At 40.9% G+C, this 22,486-nt stretch overlaps 1 protein-coding gene across 2 annotated transcripts; it reads right to left on the bottom strand.

Annotated features, from left to right (window-relative positions):
- Positions 1-1,846: 1,846 nt before the first annotated feature.
- On the bottom strand, positions 1,847-19,558 carry LOC149432766 (phospholipase A2 inhibitor NAI-like). Of its 2 annotated transcripts, XM_089664985.1 has the most exons (6): positions 19,495-19,558; positions 18,469-18,588; positions 14,117-14,263; positions 12,638-12,775; positions 1,999-2,126; positions 1,847-1,963 (listed from the first exon to the last, which is right to left on the bottom strand). In XM_089664985.1, exons 1-6 carry the CDS (start codon positions 19,544-19,546, stop codon positions 1,889-1,891), a joined length of 660 nt encoding a protein of 219 aa, XP_089521111.1. In that variant the 5' UTR covers positions 19,547-19,558; the 3' UTR covers positions 1,847-1,888. The 2 variants fall into 2 exon arrangements, with proteins under 2 accessions (XP_089521111.1, XP_089521110.1); XM_089664984.1 differs by having other exon boundaries at positions 1,847-2,126.
- Positions 19,559-22,486: the final 2,928 nt, after the last annotated feature.

The following is a 22,486-nucleotide window of genomic DNA, read 5'->3' as shown; positions in this document are numbered from 1 at the left end:
GTAATTCATCCCCCATTTAGTAATTCATCCACCATAGTAATTCATCCCCCCTATAGTAATTCATCCCCCATATTAATTCATCCCTCATATAGTAATTCATCCCCCATATTAATTCATCCCTCATATAGTAATAGTAAGTAAGTAGCAAGTAGTAAGCCAAGTCCCCCCTGTGTCAATTCACTTACCTTTGCTCCGCGCGTTCCTCTCACCGTGTTCCCGCGCCGTTCCGGTCTTCAGGGCGGACTGTGAGAGGAGCCCAGCTCCTCTCACAGTCACACTCCTCGCCCGAGAGGAGGGAGGGGAGCGGGCGCCCGGCACACAAGAGCCGCATTAAAGCGTGTAAAGAGCCGCATGTGGCTCGCGAGCCGCGGCTTGCCAACCACTGTCTTAGGGGACCAGGTCTGAAGAAAAAGCGGAAGCTTTGAAACACGTCACCCGACTCATCCCTGTGCTCCCAATGGATGTCACTTCTGGTCTAGTCTTCTGCGCATTCCACGGTGGGTACGGGGTCCTCAGCTGATGGCCCACGATCCCACACGGCCATCTTTGTCTGAGCTCCAGTGGATCTACACCGGCTCCCTTAAGACATCTCCTTGGGATACAGCTTACCCATATACATTTATACACTTACAACGGTTGTGAGTAGTGATTTGGCTGTTTTTATAATAAATTTGCTTTTAATACTGCACTTAGGCTGGCAAACCCTTCTGTTGCCTTTTTCATGCTTCACTTTATGGGTAACTGTCACAATATAGTGCTCAACTTATGGACTTTATGGACGTTTTACTAATGTTGTATCCATATATCATGGTGTTTATTGTTACTTCTCAGCACCATTTACTGTACATTGTGTATTTTAAAGAGTGGGAAAGTTAAGTACTATTGGGCGAGAGAGGTCCTTTACACAGACACTGTCACATTGTCTCGAACAGTCTAAATGGCAGTGTCTCGTTAAGCTCTTGCAGACCGCCTAACACAAATATGAGGCGGCAAGATTTATTTATTTATTTCAGGTACTTATATAGCGCCGTTAATTTACGCAGCGCTTTACATATATATATTTTACATTCACATCAGTCCCTAACCCTCAAGGGGCGTACAATCTAAGGTCCCTAACTCACATGCATACATACTAGGGCCAATTTAGACAGGATCCAATTCACCTACCAGCATGTCTTTGGAGTGTGGGAGGAAACCGGAGTACCTGGAGGAAACCCACGCAGGGAGAGCATGCAAACTCCAGGCAGGTGGTGCTGTGGCTGGGATTCGTACCAACGACCCTATTACTGCCAGGCAGAAGTGCTAACCATTTAGCCACAGTGCTGCCCATATAAATGGGTTTTAAAGTCCAATGGTTGCACAAACGCAACCATGATGGCCTGTATCCTGAGAACACACACACTGCACATTCCCAACAAACTGACTAAGTCATCACTGGCAACTTTTGGTCACGGATTCTAATTGGGAGCCAGCACAATGAGCTCCCTATCATGTGACCACTGTGAGAGCCAATCACAGTGGCCACAAGAAAGAGAAGTCACATTGCCTCCTGGACAATAAAGTCTACTTAGAGGTGGGAGTCTGGTGGGCTGAATCAACCCCATCTTATTATATTACTTGGATACACCGACAGTGAGACCTGTCCACCTGGGAGTTTTAGATGTTCCTGACTATTGTGTGTTCCAGCAACTTCTGTTATCATCACTATAATAATGGGCACAGCAGGAGTACAGATCTGTTAAAGTCCTTGAGGGATAGGAGAGACAGTTAGGGGGTTTTCCTTTCTGGCATCTACCAAACTCGGCAATATCAGGTACCTTATAGTACAATATAATCACAAATACAATTCCAGAAAAGAAAATGCCAACTTTGTTTTTATCTCAGGTAATTAGAAAGCAATTGTTAAAATGACAAACAGAAAAAGTATAGGAGTGGCTGTAGCAGTAGTACTTGCAGCATTCTTCTTGGTAATGGGGTAGTGGTGCTGAAAGTAGTAGCTGAGTTAGGAGCGATGCAGATATATGTGACTTTTTGAGTTATACCACTATAGGTGGAAGTTGTGTTCCCCGTGTTGCAGTAACCTTTAGAAGCGCAACCTCGCTCAGACGCATAAGAAGTCACTGATCCTGTAAAAAGAAGTGAGAATGGTGAGTATTGGAATTATTTTTGTAAATGACATGACTGCTTCACTTAATGCTAAGCTCCAAGCAGACATAAAATAGACCAATTTAATGCATCTGTCTATTCATGACTAGTGCACCCGAGATAGGTTCATCCAGACCCCACTACACCACCATTACCCTTCCATACCAATCCCCTTTACTTACTATACTTACAGAAAACATAACACCAATTTTGGAGTAAAATGGCCAACACGGCCTTTTATTATCAAATCAAGTTTAAACACATCAACCATTCCTTACAACATAAACATAAATAGTTGTCATTGGTCTTTGAAGGCACCCCCAAAACGATCCGAAATGCACCTACGGACAACCATATTCCACTAGGCCTCCAACCAGCTTGGAGACAACCATACCGTCCGCAGTGCAGCACCACCACCTTCCAGTTAAACCTTGGTTAACTGGAGTGTTCCCGGGCACACCATACCAACGATGGGTCCCACACCATTTTTGTACCTCCAAGATAAGAACCGCCTCCAAAGACCAACCCCCGCCCAGGAACCGAAATACCCCCCCCCCGGGGGGAACACACACTCACCAAACAGGGAGGGCGGGAGGGAAGCTCTCTCTCCCACGTCCAGCTCCGACTGACGCCCCTCACCAGAACACCCCACCCTAAAGTGCAGAAGACCCCACCTACACTCTCACTCTACCAAGCAGATCCCCCAGCTATCCTTTACCAACCCCCTAAGCTATCATTAACCCTTACATGTCCTCCTTCCCACTCTGGGCCTAGTCATGCCTGCCCTGCGCTAATTCTTTTCTTCTTTTCTCTGCGGGCATTTCTTGACTACATTATTAAATATATTTTTAATGCAAGCAGTTAAAATGTTTGAATTTGACTTGATAACAGCCTCATCCTCTATACAGCAGCACTCAGAATGAGAGAAGGAGGAGCAGCACTAGGGACCAAATGGGCATTTTCCATTCAGATGTGATGAGAAGGGATATGTTCACAGGAGACGAAAGTAAATCTCATCAGTCTGCTTTTTCTCTTTCATCGTCCAATCACAGCCTGAGGGTGGGACAATGACCTAGCCAAGGACTTCTGCACAATCTGCACTATAATGCAAAAGATAAAAAGCGAGCGCTATCCGGAGATCTCAAAGCGGCTAGAACACCAAAAGGTAACCAAGAGAAAACCTTCCAATAAAATACATAAACATATATATATATAAAACCATATATAAGGTGCAGCGCTATAATAGTAAAATGGCATATGTGACATATAAAATGTATATAAACACTAAAGTGCAAATATCAAATCACACTGCGGTGAAGTTATGTGAGATGAAAAAGTCCCAAAATAAATCAAATGTGGGGATCCAAAAGATCCTAGTAGGTGCGTGGGATAAGATTCTGTGTAGCACACGGATTCTATCCCTATCTTGGCAACTGATGATCGCTATCTGATATCACAGGATAAACCTTACATGCGTTTTTTTGACGCACTTCTGGTGAGTGCGCAATTTTTACCTCAGATTCACCGTGTGCTACACAGAATCTCATCCCACGCACCTACTAGGATCTTTTGGATCCCCACGTTTGATTTATTTTGGGACTTTTTCATCTCACATAACTTCACCGCAGTGTGATTTGATATTTGCACTTTAGTGTTTATATACATTTTATATGTCACATATGCCATTTTACTATTATAGCGCTGCACCTTATATATGGTTTTATATATATATATGTTTATGAATCTGCACTATAAAGCTGGTAAAAAACTAGTAGCTATTCTAATGACAGTTTGTGCGAATATGCATCATTGTGATTGGAAACAAACATTGATTCCACTAACCATTAGAAAATCAATCAATCTTTCTTAAAAAAAGCACAAAAAAATGTAATGAAATTCTTCTAGTGTAAGACTACTTTACGCAATTTTTTGCACCATTAAGTTTTTTTTTCTTACTGTGAAAGTACCAGATAATGGCACCATAAAATAATAAAAAAAACCACATAGAAATGAGCTGTTAACTGTTGAAAGCCTTATTTTCTTAAAATCACATAAACAGTAAGGCTCAATTCACTAAGTTATAATGCATGTGTTGGTTGCTACTACAACAAGTTACTATTGACTGTTATTGGTAGGGCAGCACAGTGGCTTAGTGGTTTGCACATTTGCCTTGCAGTAAATGGGTCATGGGTTCAATTCCCGACCATGGTGCCTCCTGCATGGAGTTTGCATGTTCTCCCTGTGCTTGCGTGGGTTTCCTCTGGGTGCTCTGGTTTCCTCCCACACTCCAAAGACATGCTGGTAGGTTAATTAGATCCTGTCTAAATTGGCCCTAGTATATGAATGTAAGTTAGGGACTTCAGATTGTATACCCCTTGAGGGTTAGGGCAGTGTTTCTCAACTCCAGTCCTCATGGACCCCCAACAGGTCATGTTTTCAGGATTTCCATTATTAAATAAAAAAAATAAAAAAATAAAAAAAATAAATAAATTTGTAGCTCTCAATGACCCTCGCTGCTACTAATAGCAGTTTTTAAAGCTTAGAAAATATAGCTTAAAATGTAACTTACTTCTCTGCTGGGAAGATTGATTACTCAAACTCACATATACTGCCGGCCTTCAGCTAGTAATATTTTAAAGTGTCTGAATAGCCAAAACATTTTTTTGTGTGTTTCTCATTGGAGGAAATTCCTTTCACTTCCTAATTAAAAATTAAAATAAAATGATATCTTTCCACTTTTTTTGTCCATTTGTATGAAAGGCTTTAGTTAAATTTCTTCACTTCCTCAACATCTAACATTACATTTGTGTTCAAAAGGTCTTGAGAACGCCCTGTGGGTGGGGCGAAACGCGTTGACGCACTTCCGGTCTGCCGTCTTCTTGGCCTACGTCACTTCCGGTATTTGGAACGCACGCCGACTTTTGCGGTTCAAGCAGCCATTTTTGAGGTGGAAAGCTGGTCATCCTCTACAGGGATCCTTAAAGCGTGAGATCCCTATATTTACAATTTGGAAACTTGTTCCTTTGAGGCTATTAAACAAGGCCTGTTATTTTATTGAAACATGTGAGTGTCCTTATTCTATTGATTTATATGGTATTGAGTGGCAGTATTACACTATGTAGCCTTTCTTTCCTTGCACACTATTGAGGATTCCATGGAGAAGTAGAGTGGAGTCGATTGCTGTATCTAAGCAGGGTGAAGGCGATTTGAGTTCCTCCTGAGGGGCTATAGGATCCCTTATATCCTATGAGGCTTATTACTCACCTCCGTCTGGTGAGTGCGGTCAATATTATTTTTCACGTGGTGATTAGGTGGAAGCACATTTTGGAACATTGTTTTGAAAATCCTTTTGGGAAAATAAGGACTTATGTTTGAAATATTATATATATATTTTTGCACGGACATTTATTTATTTGTGATTATTTTTATTTATTTAATTTTTGCGCTGTTTTTTGTGTTTATGTGTTCAAAAGTTTGCCTCCCCTTGCAGAATTGGTAGTATCAGTATGTACAATTTTTAACGAACACATGAGCGAGCCGGCAAAACCTGTTTCTTGTATGTCTTATGGGATTCCTATTCTGTGACTGTAGGTCATACCAGAATGGACCAATCATAAAACAAAACATGGCAACAAGTAAACCAATGAAATGCCCCCTGTTCAAATTTCTGCCTCCCCTTCCTTCTTAATCCTGTCTATTGCCCCCTTTAGCATCAATGACAGCGTGCAGTTTTTTGCAATAGTTGTCTATGAGGCTCCACATTCTTGCAGGTGGTATAGCTGCCCATTCATCTTGGCATGATGCCTCCAGGTTATGCAAAGTCTTTGGTCATCTTGAATAAACCGCACATTTGAGATCTCCCCATAGTGGTTCAATGATATTAAGGTCAGGAGATTGGGAGGGACACTCCAGAACCTTCACCTTTTTCTGCTGTAAGCACTGGAGGGTCAACTTGGCCTTGTGTCATTGTCGTGCTGGAAAGTCCAAGAGCGTCCCATGTGCAGCTTTCGTGCAGACGAATGAAAATTGTCTGCCAGTATTTTCTGATAACATTCTGCATTCATCTTGCTAGACAATTTCACAAGATTACCCATGCCTTTAGAGCTCACACACCCTCAAAACATCAGGGAGCCACCACCACGCTTCACAGTGGGGATGATATTCTTGTCACTATAGGCTTTGTTGACCTCTCTCCAAACCTATGTGACCATAAAGCTCTATTTTGGTCTCTTCACTCCAGACTGCAGTGTGCCAGAAGCTGTGGGGCATGTCAAGGTGTTTCTGGGAAAATTGTAACCAGGCTTTTTTTGTGGAATTGGCTTCTTTCTGGCAACCCAACTATTTTTGCTCAAGTATGCTTGTATTGTGCTCCTTGAAACAACCACACTGTATTTCTCCTGAGGTTTCCTATGGGTTTTTCTTTGTATCCCAAGCAATTCTTCTAGCAGTTGTGGCTGCAATCTTTCTTGGCCTACCTGACCTTGGCTTGGTATCCAGAGATCCCCAAATTTCCCATATCTTAATAAGTGACTGAACAGTACTGACTGACATATACAAGGCTTTGGATATCTATGTTATATCCTTTTCCATCTTTATAAAGTTTCATTACCTTGTTTCGCAGTGCTTTTGACAGTTCTTTTCTGCTCCCCATGGCTCAGTATTTAGCCTGCTTAGTGCATCCACGTAAGAGCTAACAAACTCATTGACTATTTATACACAGACACTAATTTTACAAGCCACAGATGTGGGAAATTAACTTTTTGCCCTGGCTCACATATGTGAATCGGGATGTGTTTTTCAAGGGCGCTGATTTGCATAACAGGTCACATAGTATGTGTAAAAAAAAAAAATACAACAGCTGTAATGGACAGACTGCTAAAAGAAGGTATTTAATCACCCATGCAGAGTAGCTTTTTGGAGGTGTACAAAATTATATTGATAATAAATCAGCAAATTAACTACAAAAATATTGGAAGGAATATATAAAGATACCTTCCATTAATGGACTCACATACATAGCAGCCAAATAAAAACCACTAAAAATTGCAGTGTCTAGTTCAGCAATGGGCAAACTACGGCCCGGCGGACCTTTTAATCCGGCCCGCAGAGCGTGATACTGTCAGGATGGCTGTCAGGATGTGTGTAGGCGGGGCAGCGTGACGAACGTGAGGGGAGCTAGGCTCCTCTCACAGTCCGCCCTGATGACCGGAACGGCGCGGGAACACGGCGAGAGGAACACGCGGAGCAAAGGTAAGTAAATTGACACAGGGGGGACTTGGGGACTTAATATGGGGGATGAATTAATATGGGGAATGAATTACTATAGGGGGGATGAATTATTATGGGGGGATGAATTACTATGGGGGATGAATTACTATGGGGGATGAATTACTATGGGGGATGAATTACTATGGGGGATGAATTACTATATGGGGGATTAATTACTATGGGGGATGAATTACTATGGGGGATTAATTACTATATGGGGGATGAATTACTATGGGGGATGAATTACTATATGGGGGATTAATTACTATATGGGGGATTAATTACTATGCTTACTATGGGGGAATATTACTATACTTACTATAGATGACACATACACATCATTCATCTACTCTTGGTCCGGCCCCCGGGTCCAATATATGAACCCATTGCGGCCCTCAAGTCAAAATGTTTGCCCACCCCTGGTCTAGTTAGTGTCTTAGCCATATAATAATGGAGAATTAGCAGGGGTGGACTGACAATTTGGAAACTTGGGCACTGCCCGAGGGCCCAGGGTCAGTAGGGGGCCCCATGAGATGCCCCTGGTACCCTTTTCATAGCTTTTTTGTTTGGGCAAGGACACAGGGGCCCCATGATCCCCTAATGCTTGGGGGCCCATGAGTTGTCAATCTGCCCCTAGGCATTAGTGATCTAGTGATTAGTGAAAGCCTTCCCAGAAGAGTTGAAGCTGTTATAGCTGCAAAGGGCGGGGCCTACTCAATATTGAACCCTACGGACTAAGACTGGGGGGCCATTAAAGTTCATATGTGTGTGTAAAGGCAGATGTCCCAATACTTTTGGCCATACCTTGAGGTTCTCAAGGATTTAAATGTATTTTTACATCAAGCATTACTTAAAGCTTTTAATAATTTACTCTCAGAGTATAAACAGATTCATGAACTAGAGGCACGAGCACTACAAGATCTTGTTAGTCTACTTAAAGGAAATAAATCAGATGAGGATGACACTGAAGAGGCAACAACTCAAAAATGGAGGAGGCAAGCAAGACTAAAAATAAGATAAAAAACAATGCCAAACCTAAGTAAAAATAGAAGGGTGAGCCTTTTCCTTGAATTGGTGCGCTTTGACCTTAAAAAGATTGAGTGGAACTAAAGCAGACCTGATAATTTCCGGCTCATGGGGAAGGGACATTTTTTTGGGGCAATAGATCAGGTCCAGAATAATTGAAAGGAGCTTCTATAACCTGCAGGAGCCGTTTAAAACCCATGAAAGAATTAAAAAAAATAAAACCTTGATTTCGCCCTCCATACTAACTCCAGTGCCGTTTATTGAAATGTTCCAATTGTTTGCCAAAATTTGGTAACGAGAAAACTTTCATTGGTAATGAGTAGAGATGAGCGAATTATTCAAAAATTCGATTCGGCTGATTCGCCGAATTTGTGGAATAAATTTGATTCGATGCGAATTTATTCGCTGCAAATTTAACTTATAAAAAGGGTGTTTCTAGGCTTCAGAGAGCCTTTATATTAGTGCAGAACACTGTACCTTTAATTTAAATGCCCTTGGAGTCTGCTGGGGAAGAGAAATAATACTGTCAGTCAGTATGACATGCAGATGAGTGCCGTCGATCTTAGAATCACCGCACACTTCACTCATTTGGGCAGTCACGGGGCACGACGAAGAAGATGAAGAAGAAGAAGAAGAAGGAGAAGAAGAAGAAGAATGAGAAGAAGAAGAAGAATGAGAAGAATAAGAAGAAGAATGAAAAGAAGAAGAAGAAGAATGAAAAGAAGAATGAAAAGAAGAAAAAGAAGAATGATAAGAAGAAGAAGAAGAATGAAAAGAAGAAGAAGAAGAATGAAAAGAAGAATGAAAAAAAGAAGAAGAAGAATGAAAAGAAGAAGAAGAAGAATGAAAAGAAGAAGAATGAAAAGAAGAATGAAAAGAAGAAGAAGAAGAATGAAAAGAAGAATGAAAAGAAGAAGAAGAAGAATGAAAAGAAGAATGAAAAGAAGAAGAAGAATGAAAAGAAGAATGAAAAGAAGAAGAATGAAAAGAAGAATGAAAAGAAGAAGAAGAAGAATGAAAAGAAGAAGAATGAAAAGAAGAAGAAGAATGAAAAGAAGAATGAAAAGAAGAAGAAGAAGAATGAAAAGAAGAAGAAGAAGAATGAAAAGAAGAAGAAGAAGAAGAAGGAGAAGGAGAAGAAGAAGAAGAATGAGAAGAAGAAGAAGAAGAATGAAAAGAAGAATGAAAAGAAGAAAAAGAAGAATGATAAGAAGAAGAAGAAGAATGAAAAGAAGAAGAAGAATGAAAAGAAGAATGAAAAAAAGAAGAAGAAGAATGAAAAGAAGAAGAAGAAGAATGAAAAGAAGAAGAAGAAGAATGAAAAGAAGAATGAAAAGAAGAAGAAGAAGAATGAAAAGAAAAATTAAAAGAAGAAGAAGAAGAATGAAAAGAAGAAGAAGAAGAATGAAAAGAAGAAGAATGAAAAGCAGAAGAAGAAGAATGAAAAGAAGAATGAAAAGAAGAATGAAAAGAAGAAGAAGAAGAATGAAAAGAAGAATGAAAAGAAGAAGAAGAAGAATGAAAAGAAGAAGAAGAAGAATGAAAAGAAGAAGAAGAAGAAGTAGGATGAGGATGAAGAAGAAGAAGAAGAAGAAGTAGGATGAGGATGAAGAAGAAGAAGAAGAAGAGGAAGTAGGATGAGGATGAAGAAGAAGAAGAAGAAGAAGTAGGATGAGGATGAAGAAGAAGAAGAAGTAGGATGAGGATGAAGAAGCAGAAGAAGAAGAAGTAGGATGAGGATGAAGAAGAAGAAGAAGAAGTAGGATGAGGATGAAGAAGAAGTAGGATGAGGATGAAGAAGAAGAAGAAGAAGAAGAAGAAGAAGAAGAATGAGGATGAAGAAGAAGAAGGAGAAGTAGGATAAGGATGAAGAAGAAGAAGAAGAAGAAGAAGAAGAAGAAGAAGAATGAGGATGAAGAAGAAGAAGTAGGATGAGGATGAAGAAGAAGAAGAAGAAGAAGAAGGATGAGGATGAAGAAGAAGAAGAAGAAGAAGAAGAAGAAGAAGAAGAAGTAGGATGAGGATGAAGAAGAAGAAGAATGAGGAAGAAGAAGAAGAAGAAGAAGTAGGATAAGAAGAAGAAGAAGAAGAAGAATGAGGATGAAGAAGAAGAAGAAGTAGGATTAGGATGAAGAAGAAGAAGAAGTAGGATGAGGATGAAGAAGAAGAAGAAGAAGAAGAAGAAGAAGAAGAATGAGGATGAAGAAGAAGAAGAAGAAGAAGAAGAAGAAGAAGTAGGATGAGGATGAAGAAGAAGAAGAAGAAGTAGGATGAGGATGAAGAAGAAGAAGAAAAAGAAGAAGAAGTAGGATGAGGATGAAGAAGAAGTAGGATGAGGATGAAGAAGAAGAAGAAGAAGAAGAAGAAGAAGTAGGATGAGGATGAAGAAGAAGAAGAAGAAGAAGAAGAGGAAGTAGGATGAGGATGAAGAAGAAAAGAAGAAGAAGAAGAAGAAGAAGTAGGATGAGGATGAAGAAGAAGAAGAAGAAGAAGTAGGATGAGGATGAAGAAGAAGAAGAAGAAGAAGAAGAAGTAGGATGAGGATGAAGAAGAAGAAGAAGAAGAAGAAGAAGTAGGATGAGGATGAAGAAGAAGAAGAAGAAAAAGAATGAGGATGAAGAAGAAGAAGAAGTAGGATGAGGATGAAGAAGAAGAAGAAGTAGGATGAGGATGAAGAAGAAGAAGAAGAATGAGGATGAAGAAGAAGAAGAAGAAGAAGAAGTAGGATGAGGATGAAGAAGAAGCAGAAGAAGAAGAAGTAGGATGAGGATGAAGAAGAAGAAGAAGAAGTAGGATGAGGATGATGAAGAAGAAGAAGGATGAGGATGAAGAAGAAGAAGAAGAAGAAGAAGTAGGATGCGGATGAAGAAGAAGAAGAAGAGGAGAAGAAGAAGAATGAGGATGAAGAAGAAGAGGAAGAAGAAGAAGAAGAAGAAGAAGAAGAAGAGGAAGTAGGATGAGGATGAAGAAGAAAAGAAGAAGAAGAAGAAGAAGAAGTAGGATGAGGATGAAGAAGAAGAAGAAGAAGTAGGATGAGGATGATGAAGAAGAAGAAGAAGTAGGATGAGGATGAAGAAGAAGAAGAAGAAGTAGGATGAGGATGAAGAAGAAGAAGAAGAAGAAGTAGGATGAGGATGAAGAAGAAGAAGAAGAAAAAGAAGTAGGATGAGGATGAAGAAGAAGAAGAAGAAGTAGGATGAGGATGAAGAAGAAGAAGAATAAGAAGAAGAAGAAGAAGTAGGATGAGGATGAAGAAGAAGAAGTAGGATGAGGATGAAGAAGAAGAAGAAGAAGAAGAAGAAGTAGGATGAGGATGATGAAGAAGAAGAAGAAGGATGAGGATGAAGAAGAAGAAGAAGAAGAAGAAGTAGGATGCGGATGAAGAAGAAGAAGAAGAAGAAGAAGAAGAAGAATGAGGATGAAGAAGAAGAGGAAGAAGAAGAAGAAGAAGAAGTAGGATAAGAAGAAGAAGAATGAGGATGAAGAAGAAGAAGAAGTAGGATGAGGATGAGGATGAAGAAGAAGAAGAAGAAGAAGAAGAAGTAGGATGAGGATGAAGAAGAAGAAGAAGAAGTAGGATGAGGATGAGGATGATGAAGAAGAAGAAGAAGTAGGATGAGGATGAAGAAGAAGAAGAAGGATGAGGATGAAGAAGAAGAAGAAGAAGAAGAAGAAGAAGTAGGATGAGGATGAAGAAGGAGAAGAAGAAGAAGTAGGATGAGGATGAAGAAGAATTCCATTCCAGCAAAAAGTGTATCTGCAGAGAGCTGCGCTATTTCTGACAGTTCTCTGACAGTTCCTTCACATTTACAGCGGTTGAAACATTGTATCTATTTGTTTCCGAATAAAAACATCTGTATCCTAAATGGAAACAAATAGATACAATGTTTCAACCGCTGTAAATGTGAAGGAACTGTCAGAGAACTGTCAGAAATAGCGGAGCTCTCTGCAGGGACACTTTTTGCCAGCTGTAGAAGAGATGAAAATCAGCGGATCGGGGAAAATTCGATTTGTGCATCCGAAGTTTGCTAATATTCGGATTCGACGCGAATCGAATTTTTCCTAATATTCGAAACGAATTCCACTTCGCCAGGTTCGATTCGCTCATCTCTAGTAATGAGGATAACAAACGAAATTCCAGATAGTGACATTTTATCCTTGCAAATACCAGATTGTCTGGAGAACAACATTAACTCACCTGATGTTAGTACAGATGAATAAAGACACATGGTCTCTTCTCCGGTACACTGCACCAAGCTGCCGGTACAGGTGGCTGAATTTGCTGATACACACTGCTGACACCACACTCCGTTAGATTTGGAACTTGTGTCCGGTACTTATGAAAATAGAAAAGGGGAAAGATCAGCTAATGCATAATAATTGCCTTTCAGTGGGCAGCTAAGTTACTGCATGTCTATGTGACTATAATATGGTCATGGATGGACCAGGGGCGGACTGCCCATTTGGAAACTCAGGCACTGCCCGAGGGCCCGGGGTCAGTAGGGGGCCCCATGAGAGGCCCCTGGTACCTTTTTCATAGGCTTTTTTGAGTTTGGACAAGGACACAGGGGCCCCATGATCCCCTATTGCCCATGAGTTGTCAGTCCGCTCCTGGGATGGACTTAAAAACTTATTTTACCAACTGAAATTTACTGAGCAATCTGTATCAGGAATAGTATGAAAAACAGAACAATTAAGAGCTGAGAATCTGATGACATCCAGGTGTGAGAGCATCCCTCCTTAACCAGAGTTGCTGCCAGGAATGCTGATGAGATTGCTGCCAGGAATGCTGATGAGAGCAGAGGAACTAAGCAACATATATACGGCAAGACCGCATGCTTGTTGGAGAGACATTTGTTCTGTTCAGAGTCACCAGCGGATGCAAAGCAGACCCGGGTCAGTAAGATCGTGCACGCACCTCATTTCAGTGTTGGCGCCTAGAGACTGAGTCCAGGCCTATAGTTAGTTAGTTAGGGTCTCTGTTTGTGTCAAGCCACAAGTGTTGTTACTGATCATTGGAAGGACTCCACAACTTAAAGTGACATTTCACATTGGAGAGCTGATAAAATCCTACAAACTCAAGCCAGACTGGTGTTTTGCTCAGAAGGAATACTCAGGCACGAGCTACAGGACCAGTTATGGGGGGGGGAATACTGTAGATTTGTGTAAGATTGTAAGCTGTTGTGCTGCACCGCAGGCTAGCCCATACCGTACCCCCATACACTGATTCCTGCTCTGTAGGGTAATAACAGGTAAGGTGTGGCAGCTTAGAAGTGCCCCCCAGTTGGTAAATTACTTCACTTTCTACCTTCATCCATCAGAAGGCGCCGTGCTGTGCAGCACAAGGGTCTCAGTCTTTGGGCTGGGTGTATGTAAATTTATTGTATGTTCCCAGCATTTGTGGTTGTGTTTATTTGCCACATCTAAGTAAAATTCTGTCGTGGCAAAAGCTGGTGTTGGGGTTGCTTTCCTCGTTCGTGACTTCACTGTATTCTGGGGAGCCCACCCCGGTACATGGCTTACAATGGCATTGGTAGATGTCTCCTTTATCAGTGACCTTTTATTTGACAACATCTTGCCTATTAGCTAGGGTGTTTAATTAGCCAACATTTTAATTGCTGCCTATACAGTGTAATCATTTGGTCATCATTTGGACAAACGTTCTCCTTCAACTTACATTTGGGCGTGGCTGGAGTGCAGTTGTCCGTGTCACAGCATGTGATGGCTCTCCTCTCTGTGCCACGTGAACCCGTGTAAGATCCAGTGACACCACATAATGCTTGTGGCGCACAAGATTTGCCAAATTGTTGGCCGGATACAGAACCTGCAAAAAATATATGAAAATAAATTCTTCTTACAGAGTTTTGTGTTTCAGTGTTGCACTAAGCCCTTGAGTTCTACTGTATAAAATTGCACACTGTAACCTTACACTAAAAGTAAATAATTGAGTTCTAAAGCATATAATTTAAAGTGATATTAAACCCCTCAGCTTTGTAAGCACTTTCCGCAGATAATTGAAACGCTTACGGAGTATTCACTTTCTTCATCTTTTTATACTTGCCTATCTACTAGTTTTAGCTGGTGCCATAGGTACTGTGCCAAGTTTCCTGTTTAAGGGTGGCTCCTTTGTCTTTCCGTATCCTATGGAGCCACCCTTGCATATCAGGGACTAGAGTTGTGTCTTCCTACACTGTGTGTATCAAGTCTCAAGTTTCTCTCCCCTTCAGTCAAGTAGCATGGATGCTGGTGTCAGTCTCCCTCAGACTGACAACAACAGTGCAGCACCATGTTTTGCACTCCATTGACACCACCAACACAGAGGCATTTTTCTAATCCATTAACACCTCCAAAACTTGAACCTTTTTTCTACTCAATTGACACCTTCAACACAGGGGCATTTTGTCTGCTTTAAGACCACCAAAATAGGGACTTTTTTTGCACTCCATTGACACCTCCAACACAGGGACATTCTTTCACTTTATTTATTATTTATTTATTTCAGGTACTTATATAGCACCATAAATTTACACAGCACTTTACATATATATTATACATTCACATTAGTCTCTAACCCTCAAGGGGTCTCTAACTCACATTCATACATACACATACTAGGGCCAATTTAGACAGGAGACAATTCACCTACCAGCATGTCTTTGGAGTGTGGGAGGAAACCGGAGTACCCGGAGGAAACCCACGCAGGCACAGGGAGAACATGCAAACTCCAGGCAGGAGGTGCCGTGGCTGAGATTTGAACCAATGACCCTAGTACTGCCAGGTGGAAGTGCTAACTATATAGCCACTGTGCTGCCCCCATTGACATCACCAACACAAGGGATTTTCTTTCACTCCATTGACACCTCTAACAGGGGGCATTTTTTTACCCCATTTTTTTCTACTCAATTGACACCTTCAACACAGGGACATTTTGTCTGCTTTAGGACCACCAAAATAAGGACATTTTGTTTGCTCCATTGACACCACCAGCACATGGACATTTGTCTACTTCATTGATTCCACCAACACAGGAACAGTTTTCTGCTTCATTGAAACCTCCAACACAGGGATATTTTTTTCTGCTTTGACACCACCAACATAGGGACATTTTTCACTCCATTGACTCCTCTAACAGGTGGACATTCTTTCACTCCATTAACACCACCAACACAGGGACATTTTTTACTCCATTGACACCTCCAACACAGGGAAATCTTTTTACTCCATTAACACCTCCTACACAGAAACACCTTTCTGCTCCATTGACACCTCCAAAACAGGGATATTTTTTTCTGTTTTGACACCACCAACAAAGGAGCATTTTTTACTCCATTGACACCACCAACACAGGGACATTATTCTACTCAATTGACACCACCAACACTGGAACATTTTTCTATTTCATTGAGAGCTCCAACGCAGGAACATGTTATACTCCTTTGACACCTCCAGCAAAGGGACATTCTATAACTCCATTGACACCACCAACACAGGGGCATTTTTCTACTGCATTGACACCTCCAACACAGGGACATTTTTAATTCCATTGACACCACCAGAAAATGGGCATGTTTTACTTTTTTGACGCCTCCAACACAGGGACATCTTTCTACTCCATTGACACCTCCAAGGCAAGGACATTTTTCTACTCCATTGACACCTCTAAAACAAGGACATTATTTCACTCTATTGACATATCAACAACACAAGGGATTTTTTTCACTCCATTGACATCTCCAACACAGAAACACTTTTCTGCTCCATTGACACCAGCATCACAGGGACATTTTTCTACTCCATTGACACCTCTAACACAAGGACATTCTTTCACTCCATTGACACTTCCAACACTGAGACATATTTTACTCTACTGGCACCACCAACACAGGGACATTTTGCTACTCCATTGACACCTCCAACACAGGGACAGTTTTTTCTGCTTTGACACCACCAACATGGGGACTATTTTTCACTCCATTGACACCTCCAACACAGGGACATTCTTTCACTCCATTGATACCATCAACACAAGAATTTTTTTACTCCATTGACAACACCTACACAAGGAAATTTGCATATTTTAGTACACAACTAGAATTACTCTTTAAGGACCCAAGGCTATTTCACAAAGGGATGGAGTTTAAGATTTATCCAATGCCAGGAGATCATCTCTGTAGCTGAGAGAGGCAATGGGGTGGATTTACTAAAGACAAATAGGAATGTTCACTTTGGAAAGGGATTTTCTTTTAGCTAAGCTTAAGTGAAGCTCTGCTGACTTCCATCGTTAAATCGTGTGGAAAACTACTGTTTTTAATTTCCTTGCATATAATTGGGTAATCTCTGCAAAGTGAATCACCTCATTCACTAAGCAAAGAGAACATTTCTCTTTGGAAAGTGAACAAGTGAACTTTTATTTTTTTTTTACATGTTCCCTGGAAGCATAGACAAGAGAGCAATCTGTGGGGAGGGTGGCACTAAATTAATTTAAAGTGTGTTTCAATTCATTTTTTCTCTTTAAGGGCTCATTCACACAGGTGGTAGTCCTTACCATCCTCCTGAAAAATGATCTACGATGGCAAGTGGTGAGGAGGTGATATATTGCCTCCCCACTGCATGTTTTAACCCTGAAAATGCTGACCCATTGTGCTGTGGTTGCAAAGTAAAACATGGCATGTGTGCAGCCCTGAGAAACTGAACATCCTAGTTTAGGTAGCGGTTGGGGGTGGTAAAAACACCCCTCAGCCACCCAGAGCCCCAGAAAGTTGTGAAAACCAGACAGGGGTTCTAATCCTTCTCTATTCCAATTCAAACATTAAAAAAAAATTGGCTTGACATACATTTCAAAAACAATCTTTCTTTTTTCAACTGGGACCAATTGAAACAACAATTTTGTGTGACCTATGAGGCGACACTGTATGAAACTTGTCAAACAATAAAAGAGAAAAATTCCAAGCTCAACTTACCGACCAGCTTGCAACCAACCGAAATGTCCTGTTTGCATTAAAATCAGGGGTTTAGTTTGCACACATTTGCAAATACATGTGTAAGCTTCAAAGCGTCTTCACAGCACCCCGATATTCTGCAGTTCCTAACTTTATCAATTTTGAGAGCCTCCATAGTAGAAACACGTGTATAATAATGGATAGACTGAGGGCAGGTAGACACAGACGGAGCCTACCCCACCTTAAAGGCACAGGGGCGTACTGGACACCCAGCACATAGCCCAATGGCAGCCAAGGTATCCAGTGCATCCCCTCACCTGTATATCAATAGTACAAACAAATGGAAATTGCCCCAATTTTTAACTGGCCTTCACAGCAAGGAGCACATGGAAGGGCGACGCATGTCAAACAACAAAAGAGAAAAATTTGCAGCTCAACTTCCCGACCAGCGTGCGACTAATCAAACCAACCTGTTTAATAGTTTGCATTAAAAGCATGTGCACACATTTTCATAATACTTGAGTAAGCTGCATTGTATGAAACTTGTATAATGATGCAACTAGATCTAGTCAGCGTAATGGTGGCCGTAAATGAATCAATAAACAATCAATTTCCTTTCCTTTCAGATCAATCTCTTCCGATAGGAATAATCGATCTGTAGTTGATAACCCATGTGATTGATATGCCACACATGGGGGAAGTGAGTTTTGATCAATAGTGAAAGTTGCGATCATAGCCTACGATTATATTTTTAGAAGATGATGGAAACAGAGATGTGATTGATCATTTAAGATTGTATTCATGGACCGAGCATCTCTGTGCTGCCAATCGATGCCAAAAAATGGATCATTTTCCACCTTGGACAATCAAATCAGTTTGCTTGAATCTGATTTCAAATGGAGTGCTAGTGGCCATCATAAGGCGACACATCGGTTGAATGGTGTTATTGGCCATCATACAGTTATGTAAGGAATTGTACTGACTGTCTTCTTGCTCAAGTAAGATGCTACAATAAATGAAAATGTTATGAAATGTGCTAAAATACTGCAAATCAAACACGTTCGTAATAAACAGTAAATCATCTGCATACTCATTACGGCGACTGAATACTGAGATGAACACAGATAGCCGAATGGGCAGACTTCATTGGTAGTTGCTGTGCAGGAATCTGAGCCCAAACTAAAGCAATTATCACACGTCAAAGATTGACCTGAAAGAGAACAAATGTATTACTATTATACAGCTGTCAGCATTTCAGCCTTTTCTTGAATTGTTATAGCACGTTGGCATTATAGAAAGCACTGCAACTTGCGATGTTGAAAATGCCAATTCTCTATCACGTGGTATTTACCCCAAAAAGCAAAAATGTTTAGTAAATAACTCACAAAACAGCGTTAAAGGATAAGTTCACCTTTCGACCAAAAAGAAGAAATACACATTTTTTTTGCAGGTAAAAAAATTTGAATTTTATTCTTTTTGGTTGCAGTAGCCTAGAAAGCATTGCACCAGCGATAAGCAGATTTCAGGTGCCATGCAGATCTCCTGCAGATGTCAGTATGTCTGTACAGAATGTACGAGGAAGCAGATATACTGACACGAAGAATGAATGAACTACCACGGCTCCCCACATCAACTCCTCGGAGGAAACAAGAAAGCTAGAATTAGCATATGAGATGTAGACAGAAACCATTGAGTACTGCCCATGATAATTTTTTTATTTGCACTAACATGCAATTATTTGGGACAAGCTTTTGGGGTGTACCCCCTTCTTCAAGGTCCAAGCATTACTAATGCACAAAGTTTTAGCAAAATGTACAATCTGCTAAAACTTTCTGAAATAGTACTTCTTGGACCTTGAAGAAGGGGGTACACCCCAAAAGCTTGTCCCAAATAATTGCATGTTAGTGCAAATAAAAAAAAAGTATCATGGACAGTACTCAATGGTTTCTTTATACGGCAATAATCACCTCAAGAATATGAGATCAAAATTCAAAAGAAAAAATTGTTTTCTAAAGCATAAAAAAACTTAGAAAACAAAATAGAATGTATAAAAAATTCTAAAATAATATATATATATATATATATATATATATATATATACTTCCACTTCACTTACCTGTGATTACAAAGGTCGCGAAGATAAAAAATAATTGCAGAAGACACATCATTGTGTAAGATGATTCTGTGTGACCAAATGTAAAAGCTAATACTCTTGCTTCCACCTTTTTACATACTGCATAAATGCCTTTAGGTGAGATTGGGAGTGGTCAGTGAATGACGAGTGGGATTCTTTAAAATATTATAATCAAGTATAAATGAACCTGAAGCTGTTAAACTTTGCCCGTCCCTTACTGTTTTTTTTCTAATAAACCCTTAAGATTGAGTACTTAAAACAAAATTAAAAAAAGATTGGCTTGCCTTAAAATGTATTCCAATATGTTTTCACTCCGTTTCGGAAAGAGAGGGGAAGGGCTAGAACCCCTTCCAAGTTTTTATTGCTTTAAAAGAAATTATATATAAAGGCATCTGCTATCATAAACCAAATACATACGGTCATGGCCAAGAATTGTCTGAGGATTTGAGAACAAGAATTGTGTACAAGCATGGACAATCTCAGGGTTGCAAGTCCATCTTCAGAGATCTTAATGTTCCTCTGTCCACTGTGCGCAACATTGTCAAGAAGTTTACAGCTCATGGCACTTTAGCTAATCTCCCTGGATGTGGACGAAAGAGAAACATTGATCAAATATTGCAACAAAGGATTGTTTGAATGGTGGATAAAGAACCTCAATCAACTTCCAGACAAAATCAAGCTGACCTTCAGGCAGAGGATACAACTGTGTCCGCTCACACTATACATCGCCATCTGAATGAAAAGAGACGCTATGGTAGAAGACCCAGGAGGATCCCACTCCTAATACAGAAACATAAAAAAGCCAGATTGGAGTTTGCCAAAACTTACCTGAGAAGCCAAAATCCTTTTGGGAGAATGTGCTGTGGACATATGAAACAAAATGACAGCTTTTTGGTAAAGCCCATCATTCTATCGTTTTAAGAAAAATCAAAGAATACAGTCCCTTCAGTCACACATGGTGGAGGGTCACAGATGTTTTGGAGTTGCTTTGCTGCTTCAGGCTCTGGATGTGTTGACCGTGTACATGGCATTATGAAATCTGAAGACTACCAAAGAATTCTGGGGTGCAATGTAAGGCCCAGTGTCAGAAAGTTAAGTCTCCGTCTGATGTCATGGGTCTTACAGCAGGACAATGACCCAAAGCGCACATCAAAAAGCACCCAGAAATGGTTTCAGACAAAGTGCTAAAGAGTATGGAACTGGCCAGCAATGAGTCCAGATCTCAATCCCATAGAGCTCCTGTGGAGAGATCTCAAAACAGAAGTTGGGAAAAGGAACCCTTCCAATCTGAGGGACCTGGAGCAGCTGGTGAAAGAAAAGTGCTCCAAAAATCCAGTAGAGAGGTAGGAGAAACTCCTTGATAGCTACAGAAAGCCAATTATTTCAGTTATTGTTTCCAAGGAGTGTGAGGGTGCCAATAATTTTATTTAGTCCATTTTTGGGGTTTTGTGTGGAATGTGTCAGATTTGGCTTTTTGTTTCTCCACTTTTTTGTGCCATACCAATACAAACAAAAGAAATAAACACGAGAATGCCTAAACATTTGTAATTGAAGCAGCCCTCCTATAGTGATATACAATCATTCTAAATGAAAAAAAGAAAAAGGATGTCTAGGCACTAGCCCAATAAAACCTAAAAAAATTACTAATTCCTTAATATATTATAGGTCTTATATAAATAAAGTGGTTTCCCAAATCATCTTCCAGGACAGCACATGAGACATAGAGCTCCTTTCATGGGACAGGAAACATGTTACTCCACAGAAAATAAAAGGCGATCCTCCAGGCCCAAGCCTCAATTTTGTAGTATGTCCTCTGAACGGGAGTAACATGTTTCCTGGAACCATGAGAAAAGTTCTCCTAAGGGATGGCTGGAAGCTCGGTTGGGGGGAGGTTCACTCATAATTTTCTGTCTTCTAGCCCTGCAGCATTGTCCTCTAGGGGCTCGGTATGGAGACTAGGCTGTAACAGTCTGGGGGATGGTGGTGACATTCCCTCGGCCAGTTTATGTCCCACTGCATGTGAAGGAAAGTAGGGTCATCTCTGCGGCCTTACCTTCACTTGGTGGCCGCATTCTGTGGTGGTGTAGGCAGCTGAGTTCCGCTGCTACCTGGCCTTCATCCTCGTGTGGTGATGGGTGGGGCTTCTGCATTCCAGGCTGGCTCCAGATGTTGTAGTGACATCATTTCCGGGAGGCGGGTGATGTCATCACCCTGGACACTGGTTCTGATCCCCATTTGAAAAAGGGCACAAGACTAACTGTTTGGGCAGCTGGTGCAGTGGTCTTCACTACAGCAGAGGCTGAAATGGAAAGACCAGTGGCTATGGATCCTATCGCGGCTGCTACTCAGGTGGTTGATTCCGGGCAAGAAGGCACCAGCTGCTCACAGGTAATGACAGTGGGGAGGGCTCCCAGATGTATGCCTGTGCAGGTTCTTATTTCTGTCACATACAGCTCCTGGGGTGATGGGCTGTTCTCTGACAGAGCACATTTCCTCCTCTTTCTGCTAGAGCAGAGGGTGTGTTATCTAGTGATATAGTTAGTGGCTGAAGGTCCCCTTTTTTTCTGTTATTTGTTTACAGACTAAGACTCAGGACAAAGGTCTAGACCCTCACCCCAAGTAAAAGGAAATGTGTGGTTTGTGTGGCCAAACAAGGATCTTCTTGGAACAAGCCCTTGTTCTGGTCTTGTATTAATAGTCTTGTAAAGGAGGACTCTACCTCAGCTTGTGTTAAATTGCTGTCATCAGTCAAGAATGAATTGCTAACCACATTCAGTTCCTTCAAGACATTTTGGAGGATTTAAAAAATCCTACCCCACCTACACTTTCCTCAGAGGAAGCCGACCCTTCCACAGCCAAGACCTGTACACCTGTTGAGAGACCAGGCAGGAGGTCATAAAGGGGGCTTTGGTGATGAATTCCTCATCCTCTTCTGAAAATGAGGATAAGGTGAGTTCTTAAGAAGAAGAGGAAC

This window comes from Staurois parvus, unplaced genomic scaffold (genome assembly GCF_062004578.1).
Source record: "Staurois parvus isolate SC_StPar_1 unplaced genomic scaffold, SC_StPar_1.0 ptg002113l, whole genome shotgun sequence".
NCBI lineage: Eukaryota > Metazoa > Chordata > Amphibia > Anura > Ranidae > Staurois > Staurois parvus.
The sequence above is the reverse complement of the archived record's forward strand: the minus strand, read 5'-3'. Positions and strand labels throughout refer to the sequence as shown.

What these genes read in the sequence shown, in the direction of transcription:
- LOC149432766 (XM_089664984.1), bottom strand. Translation starts at nt 19,546, where the DNA reads ATGATGTGTCTTCTGCAATTATTTTTTATCTTCGCGACCTTTGTAATC. An exon ending in GTATTCAGTCGCCGTAATGA is followed by an intron (nt 14,264 to 18,468) that starts GTATGCAGATGA and finishes TATTTTTTGCAG; the next exon opens with GTTCTGTATCCGGCCAACAA. An exon ending in TTCATCTGTACTAACATCAG is followed by an intron (nt 2,127 to 12,637) that starts GTGAGTTAATGT and finishes TTCTTTTTACAG; the next exon opens with GATCAGTGACTTCTTATGCG.